Source organism: Helianthus annuus, chromosome 2 (assembly GCF_002127325.2).
Source record: "Helianthus annuus cultivar XRQ/B chromosome 2, HanXRQr2.0-SUNRISE, whole genome shotgun sequence".
Lineage (NCBI taxonomy): Eukaryota > Viridiplantae > Streptophyta > Magnoliopsida > Asterales > Asteraceae > Helianthus > Helianthus annuus.
In genome coordinates, this window is record NC_035434.2 from 169987516 (window position 1) to 170009164 (window position 21649).

The 21649-nt window shown below is 36.9% G+C and overlaps 1 protein-coding gene and 2 long non-coding RNA genes across 4 annotated transcripts; 1 reads left to right on the top strand and 2 right to left on the bottom strand.

Moving 5' to 3' along the window:
• The first annotated feature begins 1440 nt into the window (after positions 1-1440).
• LOC110907731 lies at positions 1441-3384 on the top strand. The gene is made up of 3 exons (XR_002573982.2): positions 1441-2153; positions 2254-2753; positions 2825-3384. It is a non-coding gene; the product is annotated as an uncharacterized LOC110907731 (long non-coding RNA).
• Positions 3385-6578: 3194 nt separating this feature from the next.
• LOC110907728 lies at positions 6579-8057 on the bottom strand. Its single transcript, XR_002573981.2, has 2 exons — positions 7440-8057; positions 6579-7069 (listed from the first exon to the last, which is right to left on the bottom strand). It is a non-coding gene; the product is annotated as an uncharacterized LOC110907728 (long non-coding RNA).
• Positions 8058-14753: 6696 nt separating this feature from the next.
• Positions 14754-21221, bottom strand: LOC110927146 (leucine-rich repeat extensin-like protein 5). Of its 2 annotated transcripts, XM_035985691.1 has the most exons (10): positions 21067-21177; positions 19957-19958; positions 19222-19549; positions 18294-18407; positions 18167-18203; positions 17621-17703; positions 16888-16965; positions 16760-16813; positions 16160-16294; positions 14754-16084 (listed from the first exon to the last, which is right to left on the bottom strand). In XM_035985691.1, the coding sequence occupies exons 3-10, from the start codon at positions 19522-19524 to the stop codon at positions 14921-14923; spliced, it is 1968 nt and encodes a 655-aa protein (XP_035841584.1). In that variant the 5' UTR covers positions 19525-19549; positions 19957-19958; positions 21067-21177; the 3' UTR covers positions 14754-14920. The 2 variants fall into 2 exon arrangements, with proteins under 2 accessions (XP_035841584.1, XP_022026454.1); XM_022170762.2 differs by lacking the exon at positions 19957-19958 and having other exon boundaries at positions 21067-21221.
• Positions 21222-21649: the final 428 nt, after the last annotated feature.

Below are 21649 nucleotides of genomic sequence, written 5' to 3' on the forward strand. Positions count from 1 at the left end.
AATACTCATTTCGTCTAACTTTAACATAACTATCAAGCAAAACCCATTGATAAAAGCAAACATTATCATCAGAGATAATATTTGTAAAAATTTGAAATAAGAGACAAAATTCATAATTTGCCCTAAAAGTTTTAAAATCAAATAACATAGGGCCTAAACTAATTTTTAAAATTTGCCCCAAACTACTCCGGGAATATTTAAAATTTTAAAATAAATATAGTTGGTGTAAAATAAAATATTTTTTATTAAAAAAAGTAATGTTTGTCCTAGTCTGGTTATAATTGCTTGTATTTATTTTAGGAAATACGAAAATAATTTTTGTCATCAGGAAAAATCTAAAGATAGACAACTAAAGTGACCAGATTAAAAAAATTAAAATTTAGTGATAACCGACCCTCGAAAACTTCTGACACTTTGTGTTGCTGCTAATGATCCTCCAAGAGGCTATCATGATTATCACAACAACTAAGGAGATAGACTAACCACACTTCATCTTCTCTGTCTTGTCTTGAACGTTGTATAAGACCATAAAAAACTCGTTAGAAAGGGTTCAAGGCCGAAGTCTCAGGCTAGGGGGAATCCAGTATGTAAAGACTGGTTCCAGAAACTCACTCGGTTTAGAATTATTAGAAAGAACCTTAATGTTTGATCATATAAAATTGGAGCATCAACCACAACCCACCACAGCCGCTCGCCGAAGCTACTCCACACCATTAAGTACTTCAGTTAAGTGTTGCATTCTTTCATTGAAAGAATTGATGTTTGTTTAGGGTTTAGACTGATACTTTGTTTACATTGTTACTTTTGTTCAGACGTTCTTTGAAAGAATTGATTTTTTTAGGGTTTAGATTGATAATGTTTGTTCAGATTGATGTTCTTTGAAAGAATTAATGTTTCTTTAGGGCTTAGATTGATAATGTTTGTTCAGATTGGTACTTTTGTTTTGAAAGAATTGATGTTTCTTTAGGGTTTAGATTGATGATGTTCGTTCAGATTGATACTTTTGTTCAGTTTGAAAGATTTGATGTTTCTTAGGGTTTAGATTGATACTTTGTTTCAATGTTTTCAGAACCGGACCGGAGGTCATCCCGGTCGCCTTGGTCCGACCGGATTTAAGACTCGGATTACGTCATAAATTATGTAAATATATATATATAATATAGAAAAATAGATAAAATTGTTTTATTTTTAATATATATATATATATATATATATTTTAATTCCAACATTATATTAAAAAAAACAATATATTCTTTAAAAAATATATTAATTCCAACATTACATTATCTTGTGTTGTTATGTTATTATCTTGTCTTGTAAATGGTTCAATTTTAAAAAGTAAAATAAAAATTATATGAAAAACCAATAGAAAATGTATCCACCATTCCACCTACTACATATGAAAAAACAATAGAAAATGTATCCACCATTCCGCCTACTTCCTTGGTGTTTCCTCCGGGCCTCCTGCATGCTTCTCTTTACCAAAATTCATTTTCGCTTTTGTTGTTCCTTCTACAAATTTTAGATGTTTTTTTAATTTCTAGTGTAGAAACACCTTAAAATCACTCTCTCCATATACACAGGTTTACCCTAATTTCTTCTCTATTTCTACATTTTATGGATTTAAGAACTTGATTTTTGTTTTTGTAAACTTGCCATACACAGGTTTGCCATACACAGTGAAGATGTCGATGAAAAAAAAAAAGAAAAAAAAAACTAACCGGCCCGACCATAAGCGACGACCCGCCCGACCCCCCGGCTCCCGGCCAGACCGCCGGCCTAATGTTGAAACGGGTTTATAGCCTGGACCAGCCCGGTAAAGGCTCCGGACCCGGCCGGACCGGTCCGACCGGCCGGCCCGGTCCGGTTTTGAGAACGTTGCTTTGTTTAATGTTTGTTTACAGATGGATGATGAAGCAGCCGATTGGTTGCGTCTAATTGAAAGTGGTGGCTATTTGGATGAAAGTCTAACCGATATGTTGGATGAAATCAGGATGTTGAGTGAAATTGGCGTCGAGCAGTTCATTAATGCACTTGAACCTTCGCCTTTGCACACCAGACCTTTTTTTTTTTTGAAGAAAATGGAGACGTCAACAAATACGTCTTTTGGAATGAACCTTTGGTTGTTGAAGGAGATGTACCTAGCTCTATTTGTGAGTATTCTTCTTTATACTTGTTTTATATGTGAGCGTTCTTTTTTTATACTTGTTTTATACGTATTTGTTATTAATTTACGGGTAATAATGCACGCAGTCGTTATGAGGACTTTGAATGAAAAGATAGTTGAGGTATTTTCAAGCATGGACACTTTGCATGAACCTGTGCTTATACAGTTCTGGAAGAAAGAAATTAAGGGAAACATAGCTACACTCAATGCAAGTGCACAACCCTTCATAGCAGGGAAACTAACATTGGAATTGCTATCCAAAGGGGTTCGAGTTGTGAAACTGAATATATTATGGAAACACATGGCCGCATGATCAAAATGTGGCGTCACAATTATAAGCAAGATGGGCAACCTGATGAATCGAATCCAAGGACAAGTTATTTCATGCCACTTGTGTATCGCGATGATGTTGTGGGATTTAGAGTATTACTTCCCGTGTGTGATTAGATGGAAAGACCCTTCTGGTTGTGTAGGAATTGTAGACATACAAGTGAACCACAAAAAATATGATGAGGGTACCAGATCGGTTGTTTTTACAAAGACTGATTTGGGGAGGATGACTTTAACTATTATTCAACAACTGCAGGTATCCATTTCTGATGACTTAAACTATTGTAATGAATTTTTAACTTATAGATAATTTTGATGTCTTTGCAGAATTTTGGGTTGGGGATAGTAAAAGGTACGGAGTGTATTAGCCCCTTGGTGAATGCAAGCATGCTACCCATAACAGCCCTAGGGCATTTCCGAAATGCATTGAAGGAAGTTTATGAATCACATAGGATACCACTCGCGCACGCGTGGATGCAGAGTTCTGGATATGCTCGTGATGACCAGCCCCAAAACATGGGATTAAAATTGTACTCCTGTCACACCCTGACTTTTGCGAAAGCGTGATATTTGGTGTGACTTCTTAATACCATAGCATTCAATCATAACAACGTTATATGATAAAACGATTAGATGTTCATCCATAAATTGAGTTTGAAAATAACACAATATAAATTGTCTGAAACGTTGACACCAAATTTAAGTTACAAACCATAACATATTTTAATGAGTTCACGAAGACTCGACAAAAGATCTTAAATAAACCCGAGTTTAGAACCATGTATCTCGTCCAGGATTAAGATACATCTCCTAAACTCAAAGACTTGAATGACATCTTTTATTTATAACGCAGCTTGAAAACATGCAACACCTGCCAGATCCCCTTAGTTCCCTGAAATACTTGTAGTATGTGAATAAACCTTTAGAGTATGTCTTGTATGTATGTATGTCCCTGGTATGTAGCACTAAGGAAAAATAGATCACCAATGGTTTGGTTTGCAAGGCCAATGGCATGTGTGAAACGGTGCAGGAAGACTCAAACCTAGCAAATTTGTCTCCGGGATGAAGACATAGTCACCACATGGGCCACCCTGGTCCGCATGGGTGTGGGCTCGCTACACCCAAATAGATCTATCACTCATGTCCCTTGGTCTTACAATGAGGATTAATGGCCTTAAGTGTTATACCCACCTTTCACATGATCTAGCAGTAACCCTCCTTAAGCTAATCATACTATGTATAAAGCGTTTGTAATAATTGTAACATGTATTTCACCCCCGAAGTATTAAAACTGAAAACAGTTAAAAGAAAAAGGGGACATGAACTCACTGTTTTGCGTCTTCAGAATCGTAACCCAAATTCCTTCAGCAAACCCGACTACCTACAATGTACTAATGTCTATTAGGCTAACGGGCCGTGCCTTGCCTTAGTATATACGTGTTTGAGTTACGTTTCTTTTATGTTTCCAATATTTTTTCAAGTTATAATTATTTGTTAAAATAATAAGTATTTTAACTTTAAATTATATTTGAATTTTGGAATAATTGTTAAATCAATACTTTTGTAATAATACTTCTCAGGTATTTAATTTCGTATTTTTTCCTTCCCAAGGATGAGGGTATTTTATACATGTACTTTCGTATTCCCGTATTCGTATTCTCAAACTAATATATTTCCAAGTCTCACTTTAGAATATATATATATATATATATATATATATAAAACTTATTGTCAAAAATATTGTATTCCAAGAAAATATATATTTTTCCTCAAAAATCATATATTTTCTAAATATACTAGGAAAATATATTTTTATCTCCCAAAAATAATATATTTTCTTTTTGTCGAAAATATAATATAACTTGTCAATATGTACAAAAATCATATTTTCACTTCTTTCGTTTCCAAAATAATATTTACCAAAAATACATTGTAACGGTATTTCCCGGAATATTTCGTAAGTTACGTTTTATCGTTCGGCTTCACAATATTAAGTGTGTAACTTATATTTCATTCCTTGTGATTTTTGGTATTATTTTGGAGTTGTAAGTTCTTGGTATTTGTCAAGTTATATTATTTTACCATAAAATAATATAACTAGTCCACTATGTATGCAAATATTCACACAAGTGTCTTAATATAAGATATATATTCTAAATATATATTTATCCATTTTTATTTATAAAAATCAACCTCCAATACTTGTATTTTTGTTCCAAAAATTATGGCAAAGTTCATATTGAAAAACATAGTTTAAGACATACTTGTAAACACTTGTTCAGAAAATATTTCCTAAGTGTTTGTATTTTTAGAAAATTTCGCCATAGTTTCCTTTGAAAATGGAGGTGTCCATTCTATTTAGCATATCATTTTCTTTTCAAAATCAACACACAATAATCAACAATTAACTCTAAACAATATTATACTTACCAAGTGCAAAAACAAGCTAGCTACACCAAGATCATGAACTTGAGTTTTCGTAAAAACTTGTAGTAACTTGGTGGTATGTTTAGTAGCCTTAGTTACCCTCCAAAATATATTTACTTCTTGATAAACTTCATTCTTGAAAGTTTTAGATATTTACAACTTGTAAACATATTTTACAAAAACATTTCTTTATTAAACCTTTTTGTTTCTCTAGTGTTTCTATACTTATTTCATCACCAAAAATAGTGTATGTTTAAGTAAAAACCCATGATATTTCAAAAATCATATTTTGTACTTGGTTTTCTTGGAAAATCATTCATAAATCTTGAATTCATAAGATTACTAGTTTACTTTGTTTGTTATTTTTCAAGAAATCGTTTTATTCATCAAGCTCATGTTCATACAAGAAGATGATGATCATCTTATGTTGTCACATAATCATCCTCTCACTTGCTAGATCATGTGTTTAATCACAATTTAGCAAGCTCTATGTGATGATCAACATCATATTTTCAAGTAAACAACAAGCAAGTATTAAATATACACTAAACACATCATTTCATCCATATATCATCATATGTAAGCTCTATGTTCAATATTCAAGTTTATGTCTTTTAGTGATCTTGTGATTTTCAACATAATACATCTTTTAACCACTAAAAATAGAAGTAAAAACTAGTAACAAGAAGCTTACAACTAGCTCAAAGGCTAGGGAAGAAACAAGATGAATATGGAGTGGATAAAAGCTTGTGTGAGTGGTCCTTCAAGATCCAAGACCACCAAACCTTCTAATCTTGCGTGTTACACCTTGTGTTTACTTGGAAATGGGGGAGATTGAAACGAAAACGATGGTGGTATGGGTGTGGGTTTCGGCCAAGATGAGAGGGAGAGAGTAGGAGAGTTTAGGTGATGAAGATGATTAGATTATGAACTCTCATGCCTTACTTATATCCATACTTAGGCTTTTAACCAATGGTTTTAGTGTTTGTTAAGTACATGACAAGATCATAGCATATCTTAGGAAAATCGAATGAAGATTCACTTATTTAGGCCATGTGGCCAATTATGGCATGAGGGGGGAGGGGGTCTAGTTGTAAATTTTAACTAATTAGTTACCTTGTAATCCAAATTCAAGTATATAGTTAGTTTAGTTAGTTACTAGGTATTTTAGTGAGTGTTAGGGTGTTCGGGGATCATAACTAGCTTGAAAATAATAAAACAATGCTTCTAGCAATATTTTGGTGTTCCGGGTAGTGTCCGGTTATTCGGTTAGATACCGGTTCGTTAAAGTGTCAAACTATTCCGTTTAGTGTTCATTAAGTACCCTTTTGTGACACTTCTAATTCCCGACACTTAGGAAAGCATATAGGACCATTTTGCCATATTTTTGCGCATTACTAGCTTGTTAAAAAGCTGAATTTTGCTGAAATATGCAGAATTCTGCACTTTTAGTGGGGTTTAGGCACTTTCCGGCAATTAAACTATCATCTAGTGATGCAGTTTTATGGTCCGTACTTCCATACACTCCATACTAGTGTAATACCTTGTCTCTGGCCCATACGGGGTCTCAAAATACTGTCTGTCTATGTACTGACATTGTCAGCATGTTTCTGAGTTATCCGCTAATGGTGCTAACTGTGCTTTGTGCATCATGTATGTCAATAAAGTCTATTTGTGATATGAGATGACATCATGTATTATGTGATGCACATGTATGTATGATGTAGTAACCAGAAAGCAGTTTAAGTCATCAGTTGTAATTAAGCACAGTCATTAAGCACTAATCAAGATTAATTAATTGTACGGATTCGTGCAAATTTGACAGTTGTCACAACTCCTACCTTATGGAAGGGTTTGTAAACAGCGCGTATGCAGCCTACAACAAACTGTTTGATGTCTTTCCTGTGGTTGCGGCTGAACATGTCTTTACAACACTTGAGGATGGAGAAACACAGGTTTTGGAGGAGTTATATTCGCGCATGCTAGCCGATTTGGGGACTCGTGCACCGAGACTCAGTCCCAATGGTGTTCTTGTTATCGGAGTGAAGAGAGCGGGGGAGGCTGCAGATCATCATCGGTTTGCAATAGAATTGGTTGGTTTGAGTCTGGACCAAAAAATCATTAAGGTCGTACTTGAAACTTTGCCTGAGAAATTGTTTGAATACACGTTATATTCCAGCAAACACTTGGCGATGGCATCTGATTATTATCATACATGTAGGGGTCCAAATGATTATAAAAATGCAAAAGCTAGAAGGTCGAGTGCAAAAAGAACTGTTCATGAAATTGTTAGGTCGAGCTCAAAAAAACCTGTTGATATGTTAAACTGTTTTGGAGGTTTTGGAAAAGAGAAATGTGCCACAATTGATGAAGGCTATTCGATGGAAAGTTCGAAACGTCAAGAAGGTAATAAGTTGTTTATTCCCATTAATTTCTATAATAATAATAATAATAATAATAATAATAATAATAATAATAATAATAATAATAATAATAATAATAATAAAAAACTTACAATGTTTTTTTGTCTTCTTCAAACATTATTCAAGGGGAGTAAGGAGAAAAGCAATTCGTTAATATCCCGATAACCCATCAGACGAGGTGTATAAGATTGGATTTCCCTCCCAATCAGGGAATCCAGTTCCTGAACGAGCGAATTGCATCTAGATTCGGACCGGTGATTGGCAGATTCCATCTTTCCTACTCGGATGGAGTCCGAGATGTAGAGCTAGCTGAGGACGACGACTTGATTTTCTTCAGAAAGCTCGCAGCAGAATCCGGGGCACAAACTGGTATCACTGTTCATCGAAATCAGCTTCCAAACGCTTGATATGGATTTTTGCAACAGTTGAATGGTATGGATTTTTGCAACAGTTGATATGGTATGGATTTTTGCAACTGTTGATATGGTATGGATTCTTGCAACTATTGATATGGTATAGATTCTTGCCACTGTATGGGTTTAGTGATTTTGATAGGATGATTTTTGGTGAATTCATCTGTAATTATGCAACTTACTCGTGATGTGAATTTGTAGTGATTCAGCCTTGAAACTGATGTAGTTTTCAGTTCTGTCTGAAACACTGATATATGATGATAGATTTTTGTTTGATTCCAGTGCGTGACAGCTCATTTTTACTAATGTCCATATGTTTTTTCAATACCCGGTCAGGGTCTTCCGTTATATAATAATAGAGAAACGTAACCTCCACCAACCAACCTTGAGTTCCATTAAATTACTCTCATTCACATAAAGCCTATCTTATTCCCTTGTTCAACAATTCCAAGTGTAATGTCAATAATTATACCTACTTGGTTATCCAAATTTTGATCTTATATGTTCATGGACTAAAGTCTAAACCTTTAACACGTGTACAAGGGTGGACCTAGTTTGTTGGGACGAGGCTCGTCCGCCCCCCTCGAATTTTTTATAGCATACATATGATCTAATCTTGACCTATCCCAAAAATTTGGTTCGGCCTGAAAGGATAAGTTGGTTTCGTGATCACCACCCTGCTTTGTAGAAAGTTGATTATATGGAAAATTGGAGGGTGGATATATTGATTAGATTCAGATGGGGATTTTTCTAAGAATTATGAAGTGAAGCATAAACAAAAGCAAAATAGAGTATAGGGACAAGATTAAGAAAATGTGTTTGGGGCTGTTTGGTTAATTTGAACATAGAACTAAGAAGACATAAGTGATGCACATACGAAAAGGTGGGCAAGGAAAAGGGAGTGGGTTGGGTAAGTAAATTACAAAAATGGTCATGTAAATAAACTATAAATGTTTCTAAAAATAAAGTGTTAAGGATGGGTGGCGTGGTATAAAGTCTCTAGGGGCTTTATCACGGCACATCAGCGTTACGTATAACGCCACGTAGACAGGGTCTTTATAGCTAACTACCATGCAATGGGATAAAGCTCCTTACGTGTTAATAAAGAAAAAAGGAAGAAAAAAAATATGATTTTGGCTCTTGAAAAGTGGCCCCCACATGTGCAGTCCTTAATGCTTGCCAAACCCATGGCGAAATCATATGTGACGCCCAGGAAATGGGAAGACAGGCGCTATCGAAGGTGATTTGGCAAGAGCGTGAGACCACACCGCCTGATCTAAATGAAATGTATGATTATTATAAGGATAAAATATTCATTTCGTCTAATTTTAATATAACTATCAAGCAAAACCCATTGATGAAAGCAAACATTGTCATCAGAGATAATATTTGTAAAAATTTGAAATGAGAGACAAAATTCGTAATTTGCCCAAACTACTCTAACTGTTTAATTTACTCTAAAGTTTTAAATCAAATAAGATAGGGAATATTTAAAATTTTAAAATAAATATAGTTGGTGTACAATAAAATATTTTTATTAAAAAAAAGTAAGTTTGTCCTAGTCTTGTTATAATTGCTTGTAATTATTTTAGGAAAGATGAATATAATTTTTGTCATTAGGAAAAACCTAAAGATAGACAACTGAAGCGACCAGATTGAAAAAAAATCAAAATTTAGCGATAGACAACCGACCCTTAAAAACTTCTAACACTTTGTCACAACGACTGAGGAGATGGACTAGTTGTCACACCCTCAAAATACCACCTAGGGAGTGTCCCTGATAGGCGTGTGACATACCAATAACGAGCCACCAATTACATTGAACCCATACAAGTTGTAATTAAAATCCCCATTATTAATAAAAACATCTTCAATAAGTATTAAACGAAAACCAATAAGTTCAGCGGAAGCAAATAATAAACGAAGTTAAACTGTTTCAAAACCCAAGTATAGTTTCATGAAATCAATCACATAAATCCTTCCTGTCGACCCATGACCACTCCAGCTACTCCAGACAGCAAGTTCCCAAATCCAAAATACCTAACGACCTGCGAGCATGCAACAAGTGTATCAGACAACGCTGGTGAGTTCATAGTTTTACGAAAACGTTGTTTACCAAGTATGTAGTTAATCCATTGAAGTTAATTCCAGAAGTAATGTTGAAAACAATGTTGATAATACCCCAATACAAGACGGCTTCTGATTATTTTGCCCTTTCTCCAATGCTCCTATCAAAGCATTGGTCATGACTAGGTCATTAGTTCAACACACGTCCTCCCAGGAACGAGGTGAGGTTGCCAAACCTAAGTAGCGCTACTAACTAATACCATGTTACCTTCCAGGTAACCAAACAACACGGAGGGACTTTAAAGATGATAGGAAGAGTATATTATCCAACATTCCTGTTTTTACCCAAAAGACTTATCCCTCCCAGGATACCCACTGACTGTCCCAACCACCGGGACGCATGCTCAAGAAAGATGAACTCACCTTTGGTTTGCTCGGTTAGATTAAATGCTCGATAAACAGTTGATCAGTCAAATCCTATCGTGGTTACCAGAGACAATTAGTTTAATGAATTCACAATTCACGTATCTTGTCACACGTATTGCTCAAACAATAAGCAACCAAACATATAACCATCACGTATGTCATAATAAGCGTAGTTTGTACGATCACACAAGTTGTAGCAAGTATCCATACCGTTACATACGCACATTGCAAGTTAGAGCTGTACACGCATGTTTCGTTTTATCACTTGTATCTAGTGTGCCAATCACAAGAGATCGGAACCCAATCGATTAACATGTAACCCAAGTGTCTCTTACCCCTCTTACCCGGCCCAACCCGTGCAAGTAGTCCAACAATCACACAACAGTTTATGATTTATATTGTGGTTTGATCTATAAAACAAACTAATATATAATCGACCCACATTTTATTTGATAATTAATTCACAATTTACTACATCAGTTACCAACCTCACAATTCATTAATGATCATTTATCAACATGTAACCAATAGCCAACAAAGGAGGCACCATCTCATTAATTACTATATCCTAGGTATATCGATGTCAACTTCAACAAACATGGCATCATCTCATTAATTTTCATAGCATTAATATCCCTGACATGTGCACATGGTTATTTGATCAAGACTACCATTAATCTACAATTCTATTGGACCTAAATAACAACTAATTAATACACACATAATTTCCAATTATCTATCAGTTTCAACATTGGGGAGTTTCAACATTGGGGTTCATGAGCATGCAACACACCTTGTGAACTTATCCTTGAATTCAATATATATGTCAGACCATTATAATCATTTTTAATAAACTAAAGTGATTGCACCGAACAGTTTGCCAACAACTCTTTCCATTGGACCTCCCATGATCCATCACATGCATTATGATAAATTAATATGTATATATATAGGCCGAACACCTCAGGTTTATTATCATTATTATTCAAACAGTACATGCACATAACAAATGCTCAGCATCATCATAACGAGTTTTCTAACACAAGTATATTACTATCATACTCGATTCGACCAGTACATCACAGAACGTCTAATAATCATAGTTCAAAACCCAAAAGTCACAAACCCATGTAGGAAAACTGAAGATAGCTCATATTCGAAGCTTTGTAACGCACAAATCACACGGATACGTACCTGCTGCTCGGGCTTCTTGCCGTCACAGTCCCGGCGTCGTCATCTCATCATTATCTTCTCCGGTTATCACCATCCCCGACATCCTCATCACCATCCGAAGGTTTTATCTCGAACCACGATCGCCGGAAATCATCATCGCCACCGTCACTAGAAACCTTTCTCTTCTGAATCAGTCGTGAACATCATCATCATCAACGACAACCGTCGGAGGGGAAGGATCCCACTGGTTAACCGTCGGAATCACTCCGGACAAAGAGAGAGAAGGCAGGTGGGTGCGGCTGGTGTTGTTGGCTCGTCGGTGAACCAAATCAAAGAGAGAGAGCGACGAAGGGTGTGGGCGTAGGGGGTCCACCGTCGCCAATCCAGGGGTCTTTAGGGTTTGTTATCTCATACGCAACTTAGAAAGTTATCAAGGCATCACCCCTTATATCGCATAATGCATGAGGGTGCATGTGGGCTTCAAGGAATGTGGGCCGAGGGAGAGGAGGCGGGAGAAAAGTGTGGCCTCCAGCCTAAGGAAAGTATGTGTAAGTGGGTTAATCAAGTTAGCGGCCCATATGTATTACCGGCCCAATTTCTAAGTCTAAACTTGGGCTTGGGTTAACTACGTATGGTTGTCATAGCCATAAGTATGCGGCTTGGGTTAACTACGTATGGTTGTCATAGCCATAAGTATGCAAGTTCGGGTTGGGCCTCAAGCCCAGTTGTATGCGGAAGTGTTAAACGAGTTTGCGGCCCACTCAAGTTGGTTCTCCAAATCAATTGAACGACACATATAAACATTTATCAATTCCTTGTATAGTTAATCAATCAAACACATGTAACCTTACACAGTCACGTTTTACACGTTTTACATTTAGCAAGCATACTACATACACGAGGGTTTAATAATCTTTATCATCGTAAGGGTCGTGAAAAAGAAATATTAAGAAACAAGATCACGTGACTAAGGGACTCTGGCCGTGAAAGTTTGGGTTGTCACACTAGTCACTCTTCATCTTCTCTGTCTTGCCTTGAACGTTGTATAACACCATAAAAAAACTCGTTAGCAGGGGTTGAAGGCCGAAGTCTAAGGCCAGGGGGAATCCAGTATGTAAAGACTGGTTCCCAGAAACACACTATGTTTAGAATTATCAGAAAGAACCTTAATCTTCGATCATATGAAATTGAAGAATCAACCAAAAAGAACCCACTGAAAAAATCTCCTTACTGTTTTATATCACCCTTTGACACTCGGGGCATGTTTGGCTAAGCTTTTTGACTTCTCCTTCTCAGAAGGACTTCTTCTTCTCAAGAAGTCACAATTTGTGACTTCTCCTTTTCTCCTTCTTGAAGACAAAAAAACCTTGAAAAAAGCCCTTTTCCTGCTTGTGTTTGGCTAAGCTTTTCTCATCTTCCTGACTTCTTAATAATGTTTGGCTAAGCTTCTCCTTCTCAAAAGGACTTTTAGCTCTATATAAGTCAATAAGTCATTTTGAGAAGGAATCCAAAACACCCCCTCAAATGTCAAAGTTCATCATCATAGACATAGACATGTATAAGATAGGGTTAACGTAGAGAACTAGATATCATAACATAAATTAAGCACCTTTATCTTGGTGGGTTAAACCATTGTGAATCAACAAAGGTTGGGCTCAAACCAATTGGGCCAGGCTTAATTTAAGGCATCCCCTTCACTTTGTAATAAAGATTTCTCTCTATAGTTTAGAATCTTCTAATCTTCTAAACTAGCAACATATATAATTAGAGCTGTGTGATATTCGGATAAAATAAGAATAATATTCTATTATATTAAGTATAAAATTTTGGTTGGTTTGGTAATATCATATTCAGATGTATTATATTAAGTATAAAATTTGTTATGAGTGTTACATGTTAATTTTGAGATGCAATTTCATGAGGGTTTCGATTATGTTGATCATTACTGGATTTGAAGTAGATTAACACAGTGACGAACCCATAAATTATTTGCTCGGGGTGCGGATGAGTCCTTCAATCATATTTTCAAGGGGTGCGGTCGGGATTTTTGCCTAAAATATACACTATTTTTTTTTCAAGGGGTGCGGCCGCCCACCCACGACTGTGGGTAGGTCCGCCACTGGATTAACATGTTACGCTTCTTTTTTTTGGGGGGGAGGAGGGGGGGACTATTTCTTAGTTTGATTGTTTTTTATTTCGGTTGGTTTTAAGTTCGATGTACCAGAATAAACGTAATCTTTTTAATTACGGTTTGATTTATTATTTCAGTTGGTTTTTTATCGACATGTTTCTTTTTTCCGCTTGAACCTGAGAGAAAACATGGAATATTGGAGGGGTGAGCTTGGAGCAGTTCGTGTCGAGTCCAAACCAAACAAAAAATGTCAAACTTTTGGTTTAGCACTTTTCAAAACTGATCGGTTTTGGTTTAGGACCAGCTTGATTATCGACTTTGCAACTAGGTTTGGTACAGTTTTGAGTTAATAACCAAACATTATATGATGACTTAGGTTGGAATATAATGTTTAGAAGTTAGTTTCTTGACATGAAGCTTAGATTAGATGTATATATTTTGGATGCAAGTAGCCAAAACTTTACAAATTGCAACTTGTTGATGGTATTGATTCCAGCTTCTTTCAGTGGTACATCCGACAAAACGATAACATTACTTAGAAAGTTTAAAGATGGTACTCATGTTAATTTTACGACAAGATCTGTTATTGCAACATGACTTGACATAAGACTAGAGGGTATTGGGGGCTGGCTGAGGCCCGGCTAGGACCGGCGCCGGTCCCCCACTCCTCCGGCGCGGCAAGATCGGCTCCCACAGACGGATGAGACGGGCCTCTCTCCTCTCTCCTAACACACACACACCTATACATACATACATATATATATATAAAGGGGTTCATCCCCCACCCCCTAGGTCCATCCCCTCCAAGCCGAGCCTACGTGGCGCTGACATGGCGGCCCATCCCCTTGGGGATGAGGCTCTCCATACCCTCTAGTCTAAGCGGGTTAGGGTTTGAGCTAAACAGGTGCAGTCATAAATGTGTCAAACATGTTAATGATTTTATTAGAAACATGTTAGATGTCATGTCATGTCATTCATTTTATTGAACTAGTTAAATTTAAACGTGTTAAACATGTTCTATCAAGTAACCAACATATGAAATATCTGTGTTAGTGTTTTAATATATGGCACATTTAGATGAGCGTGTCGTGCTGTATAACAGTGCGACATTTGTTGCCCCCAACAACAAACTCTTAAGAACTATTGGCGTAACCTCTCACACACTAGCAGATTAATCTACACGACATCAAAACAAAGAACACAAAATCATCGTATACTCGAACCAAAGACGCAAAGAAAAACGTGTTTTGGGTAGTCGTCAAGAATTGTGCATCGAGCTTCATCTAATTCTCACATATTACACTTTAAAAAAAGAGTCGATCACATAGAGTGTCATAACAAGTGATCACCAAAACATGCCTAATCATTTCACTCCAACAGATGCCATCAAGTCATCATATTCAGGATCATTATCTTGTTTTCTCGAACTTTGTGGGTTACCATGCTTATGTGGCACAGCCGTAGGCGAAAAAGGATCATACACCTGTTGCGGTCCAGATGTGTTCAAACCAGGCCTGCCCATAGTATACGCCACATTGCCACGAAATGGCTGTAGGTTCTGGGGTCGAAACCCTGGTTGAATTTGCTGAGCCGATCCAAAGTTTCCGGGCCTGGGTTGGAACGGAATGGGTGGTGGACCCAGACCAAACTGCCTGGGCCCCGGCCCCGGGCCCAAATGATTGGGTGGTGGTCGTGGACCATGCCCAGGGAAAACCGACTGTTGACCTTGACCAGGACCTTGATGTTGACCCATTTGATTACTATTCTGTGGCCTATGAAAACCTTGCATGACAGGTGGCGCGACATGATTGCTTATTCCTGGACGGAAAGATGGTGATTGTGCACGGTTGGTTTGAAAGGTGAAATCGTTAGAACTGGGCTGCTGTGGTCTTACGGAGGGGGTTATGGGTGGTGACTGTATAGACGGTGGTGGTATCGATGTGGGTGTCGTTGGTGACGGAAACCATGAAGTGGGACCCGGGTTAGGCGGCCCGGTCCGAAACCCAACTGGTGGTGGTGGCGGAATTGGTTGTGATGGTTGAGGACGAGCCATTGGTTGCATTTGAGTTCGAGCCGGTGGCTGGGACCAACCACTAGACGTTAAAGGTCGTTGTTCAGGAAACGTATAAGGTGGAACTGGTCGAGAACTAGCAGGCCCCATCGGACGCACATTCGGGTTCGGTCCAGTTGGAGCCGATATCGGCAACGGTGGCAAAGAAGGATTCCGAGGTGGACCAGGATAACCCGTATTATGCATGTGAACCATATTTGGTCCAGATACAACGGGTCGTGGGCTGAATGATGATGACATGGGTCCGGAATTTGGCGGTGTTGGAAAAGGCGGTGCAATAAACCGTGGTGACTGACCGGGTGGAGCCCATTGGTTAGGATATGGCTGGAACCGAGCTAACGGTGGGTCTAGTCCGGATCCTGTATTTACAACCACAGGTGTGTCTTGATTGAGACTAACCGCGGTTAGATTATGCCCAGAAACTGGATCGTTTGTCGAAACGGGTACAACATTTGCCTATTGAAAGAAAATATAATATAAGCAAAACAAAGTTTATATCTTATAGCTTATTATGAAAAATAAAGAACTTACTAAAACTGGGGTGACGAGTAACTCAATCAGAGAAACCGCAGCGTCAACTTTCTCGTAAGTTTCAGCAGTCACGTGAACATACAACTTTTCATAGTCACCGTTAACTTCATTGCCGTCAGATGAAGTTATCTCACTCTGATTGTACCAAGAAATTAGTCAGCTTTTCGTCCCTGAGGTTTGGCCAGTTTTGCAACTCTCGTCCAAAGGTTTGTTTTTCCGCATCTGGATCCAAAAGATCTGAAATCTTGCCATTTTCAGCCGGCTCGTTAACTCCATCCATTTTTCTCTCTTAAGTCAAAGGTATTTCCGTCTCTTTTTTTAACGTAAAAGGCAATTCAATCTTTTTCAGAGAGTGCTATTCGGTCCTTTTACATAAAGTGAAAAAGACCGACTTGTTGTTTAAGTTAGCAAAAGACGGAAATACCCCTTTACTTAACGGAGAAAAACGGATGGAGTTAACAAGCCGGATGAAAATGGCAAGATTGTAAACCTTTGGGATCCAGATGCGGAAAAACAAACCTTTGGATAAAAGTCGCGAAACTGGCCAAACCTCAGTGATGAAATGGCATTTTACTCACAAGATAAAAAATGTTAAAATACCTCTTTCTTTGTACCGGCTTTGGTTCCATAAACTCGTATTTTCGCCCCGGTTTCCTAATACAAAAATCGTAATAAGATTTAAGTTTATCAGTGATATTGGCAAAGCCTAGAAATTATATAGTTGTTACCTTTTCTAATCTTTTTTGAGTATCACCGGCCGGTCCAAATATTAGCCCAATAAAATTGTGTCCAGGATTCTCTTTGATCTATCAATCAAAAGGTACAAAATCAAACAAAAAAGCCAAACAAAATATAAAAGCATAGGGTTGCAAGCGAACCGAACGTTCGGCGAACAGTTCGTGAACCATTTGGCGGGAAGTTCGTTTGTGTTCGTTCGTTTAGTAAATGAACAAACACAAAAAAAAATCAGTTTGTTTAGTTAAATGACCGAGCATGAACAGAGATCGTGTTCGTTCATTTATGTTCATGAACGTTCTGTAATGTGTTCGTTTATGTTCGATAATTTATTAGTGTTTTTAAATTTTATATTTTTTAAATACTTCAAAATTCTAATAAATAAAGTATTTAATAAGTATCAGTGTATTATATATTATGTTCATGAACGTTTGTCAAGTTCATTTGTTTTCATTTGTGTTCATGAACATTGGTTTGTGTTCATGGAGGTTCGTTTGCATTCATTACCTTAAATTAACAAACATACACAAACAAACACGAACACGTTCATTTCCTTAACGAACGAACATGAACAAAAAATCTCGTTCGGTAAGTGTTCTTAAATGGTTCGTGAACACATATATTTCCTTAACAAACAACCACGAACAAGGTCATGTTCGTGTTCGTTCGGTTCGTTTGCAGCCCTAAAAAGCATTCTAATTTCTAACATGTGACTCTTGAACTTACTGGAATTACAACTTTATCCTCTTTTAACAATGGCTTGTAATCAGGTGGGGCCTTAAAACTTGGATTCAGCTTAAGTATTTCTCCTGTCAAACATTATAAATCACATAAGAGATAGAATTCCCGCATATAATGCATACTGGGGTGAGCAATAATCGAACCGTTAACCAAAACCGAACTGAAATTAACAAAAAAACGAATTAACCAAAAGTAACCGAACCATTCATATTTTCATATATTTCTAGCTTGTATACCTCCATTTCATGTACTTATACCTCCATTTCATGTATTTATACATCTATTTCATGTACTTATACCTCTATTACACATATCTCTAAGCAAAAATTTTAGTCTAAGTTTGGTTTCGGTTATTAACCGAAAATAACCGAACCGAAAACCAAAAAAATAACAGAATAAACCGAACCGATTAACCGAATGATTAATAAAATAAATTAACCGATGACTTCGGTTTCAGTTAATGCTAATAACCAAACTGAACCGAATCATGAACACCCATTGTATAGAAACTAATGTAATAACTTAACCTACCGATAACCTCACGTCTTTCAGCTTCCAACTCTGATTTCTGCATCAAAAAATATATTTTTACGTGGGTTTTAACTTTTAAGTGGGAGTCCAGTAACGTAACGATTAAAGTACGAAAAAGAAACTTAACCACAATAGATTGGCGGTCTGAAGATTCTTGAGCTGTGGGTGAATCATGATCGACATCATCTCCGACCTCCAGAATCCCAGATTTTAGTTGTTGTGTAATTTGATCCAATCTAGTCTGCTCAAATATTGTACCATGACAGAGGCAGTGATGTCATTAACAGACACCTGGATATCGGAGCGCATGCAGATCATTCACAGAGAAAACACTGACATAAAATGTTCCTCCCTTAATCATAAATACAGGCTACAACTAATGCAGTTAATATCGCCGATGTATCACCGATATATTGGAGATATATCGGTTATCGGTCCCCTGGTGAGATATCGGTGATATATTGGTTATCAATCCATCGGTGAGATATCGGTGAAAAATATCGGTACCAATATTATTGGTGATATTGACCAATATTCGACCGATATATCACCGATATTCATGATATCAGTACCTTTTTTCTTAGTTCTACCATTCGCCTTTCTTCTTATTGCTGCTATTAGTGTTTTAAGTCTTAGTTGTTAACTGTTAGTGTTTTAAGTCTTAATTAGTTCCTAATTGCTACAATTGTTAGCGTTTTCCAAGTTGCAAAAGGTTAATTTGTTAATCGTAGGAGAGTATACTGAATTGTTAGTGTTAAATTGCTATATACATAAAAATTCTGCATGATATTAAAATTACCGACATCCCACCGATATCCCACCACGATTACCGATATCTCAAATATCAGTGCTTGACCGATGTCCGGTTCTTTTACCGCATTAACTGCTTAGGCTACATTGCTACAAGTTGTGTATGAGACCAAATTCTCAAATGTGTTCATGAATGAAAATTCAGACTTCAATGATAACAAAATGGGCCATAATAACACAAAATTCACATTTACAAAGCCTCAAGGAAAACACATTATGATATTTGAATAGAATTCTAGAAGTACCTGATATGCAGAAGCTCTTCCTTTCTTAACAAAAGCATCTTGTGTCAAATCAGGGCCCCATTTTGTTTTTCTCAGTATCTGTTTCGTACTGTCTTCGCTCTCCACGTCAACGCCACCTGGCTTTTTATTGCGACGAAAAGCGGGCACCAGGGAACCTGATAGCTTGTTTTTTGGTATTACGAATCCAGATTTTTTTGCAAACAGAGAAACTTTTGGGCTTGCTGTTGATGATACAGATGCAGTAGTTGTTACGCCAGCTTGAATGTTGTCCTCCATGGATACTGGTTGAACCTTTGAACTCATTTTGCTAATGTTTTCATTACCGAATCTTAACAGAAACACATAAACGTATATTAACGTCAGATGCTCAAATGGTGTACACTATATATTCATATTAACTTCAATGACATATGATGAATTACATCAATGAACACAAACTATAAACTTCACAAACCCTGTTATAGCATTTTCCAAAACACGTATAAACGTAATTGACACACATATTCAATTCTTATCAAACAACAAAACCTATACATTCTACCAGAACATCATCAAATAGGGCTGTAAACGAACCGAACGAACACAAACGAGGCTATGTTTGTGTTTGTTTGTTAATGAAATACAGATGTTCGGGAACTGTTCGCAAACACATGTCGACAGAAGTTTATGTTCACTGGTCACGAACACAAACGAACATTAAACTTGAAATTAAAAATAACACCATTAATCTTAAACATCTGACACAAGTAGTCAAATACAACCATTACATAATAATACAAGAATTCAAGACACAAGAAGTTTGCTACAACCACCATACCATACGATAAATCAAGTTTAGCTAACTTATCTAAAGTTACTTAGACATATCCCAAAAAATGTCTTTAGTGTCCAACTTCTTCATATGTTTAGATAAGGGTTTACATTTACTTTTTTTTTAATATGATTATAAACTAATGTTTAGGGGGGAAAGTAAAACTTAAAGAGTGAATCTTAAAATCTTTTAACAAATTAACAATAATTAACATAAACAAACGAACACGAACGAACGTAAACGAACATATTACCGAACATTCACGAACGCAGTCGAACTAACGAGACCTTTGTTCGTGTTCGTTCATTTAGTTAATCCAACATAATATCTTGTTCGTGTCCGTTCATTAACTAAACGAACGAACATAAACGAACTTCCCGACGAACTGTTCGCTGAACTTTCAGTTCGTTTACAGCCCTATCATCAAATCTTAACATGAACACATAAATCTATATAAAGATCAGATGCTCAATAGGTGCTCACTACACACTCCTTATTAACTTAAATGATATATGAGAATCAATCAGATCAAAGAGCACGAAATAGAACCTTCACAAACCCTAAGATCGCAATTTCCAAAACACATATAAACGTAACCGACAGTCCGACAAACATATTTAATTCTTATCGAACAACAACGAAACCTATATATTCATTACCAAATCTTAAGATGAGCACCTAAAATGTATACAAAATTCAGATAGGTGCACGGTGCACACTAATGCACTATATATCCATATTAACTTCACTGATATACGACGAATCACATCAAATAGCACAAAACAGAACCTTCACAAACCCTAAATTCGCAATACGAACGTAATTGACACACAAATTCACTTCTTATCGAACAACAAATCCTATATCTAAGCAGAATACGTGGATCAAACAGAAAAATAAGCAAATTGTTCAATAAAAATAACATCGTAGCAATACATTTGGTAATTATGAAAAAACGGAGCCCTAATTTCGACAGCTACAAGTATATTCACACAAATCAGTGCATACTAAAATTGGACATAGAGCATACTTACCGGAAACTGTTAACGGTCAACGGTTAATCCGGTGAAGAACGGTGGATCTGTTATCGTCGACGGTGACGACGGAAAGTGGAAGCAGAGTGCCGACTGGAGTTTATATTCGACCCGATCGGGTTTGCTTTTGGTTTTATTGTTTGGGCTTACTGATATATTTGGGCCTGGGCTTTTGGAAAATTGTTTATTTAGAGTAGGGATGGGAATCGAACCCGAACCTGATGGGTAAACCCGAAACCCGACACATCTAGGACAGGTTTGGGGTCGGCTAATCGGGTTTGGGACTAGTTTTTATTTTTTTACGGGTTTGGGATGGGTTTGGGATTTGGTGATATACCCGTTTACCCGACCCAATTACCCGATAAAGTAAACTCGTTTACCCGATTGTATACCCGATAAAATTTCTTTTATATTTTTAAATATGTAAATATATAATACATCCTTTTTTCTATACACATAGGTATTTTATCTCGATGGGTTTTGGGTCGGGTATACCCAACGGGTAAACTATTTAAAATTAATGGGTTACCCTAAACCCGCGGGTATACCCGATACCTGATGGGTATTTACCCGCTAGAAACCC

Excerpts from the sequence above, each read along its gene's own strand:
- LOC110927146 (XM_022170762.2), bottom strand. The coding sequence starts at position 19,524 with ATGAGTTCAAAGGTTCAACCAGTATCCATGGAGGACAACATTCAAGCT. Across the intron at positions 17,704-18,166 it reads TGAAAGACGTGAGGTTATCG|GAGAAATACTTAAGCTGAAT; the intron begins GTAGGTTAAGTT and ends AATGTTTGACAG. Across the intron at positions 16,085-16,159 it reads TACTCGTCACCCCAGTTTTA|GCAAATGTTGTACCCGTTTC; the intron begins GTAAGTTCTTTA and ends TTCTTTCAATAG.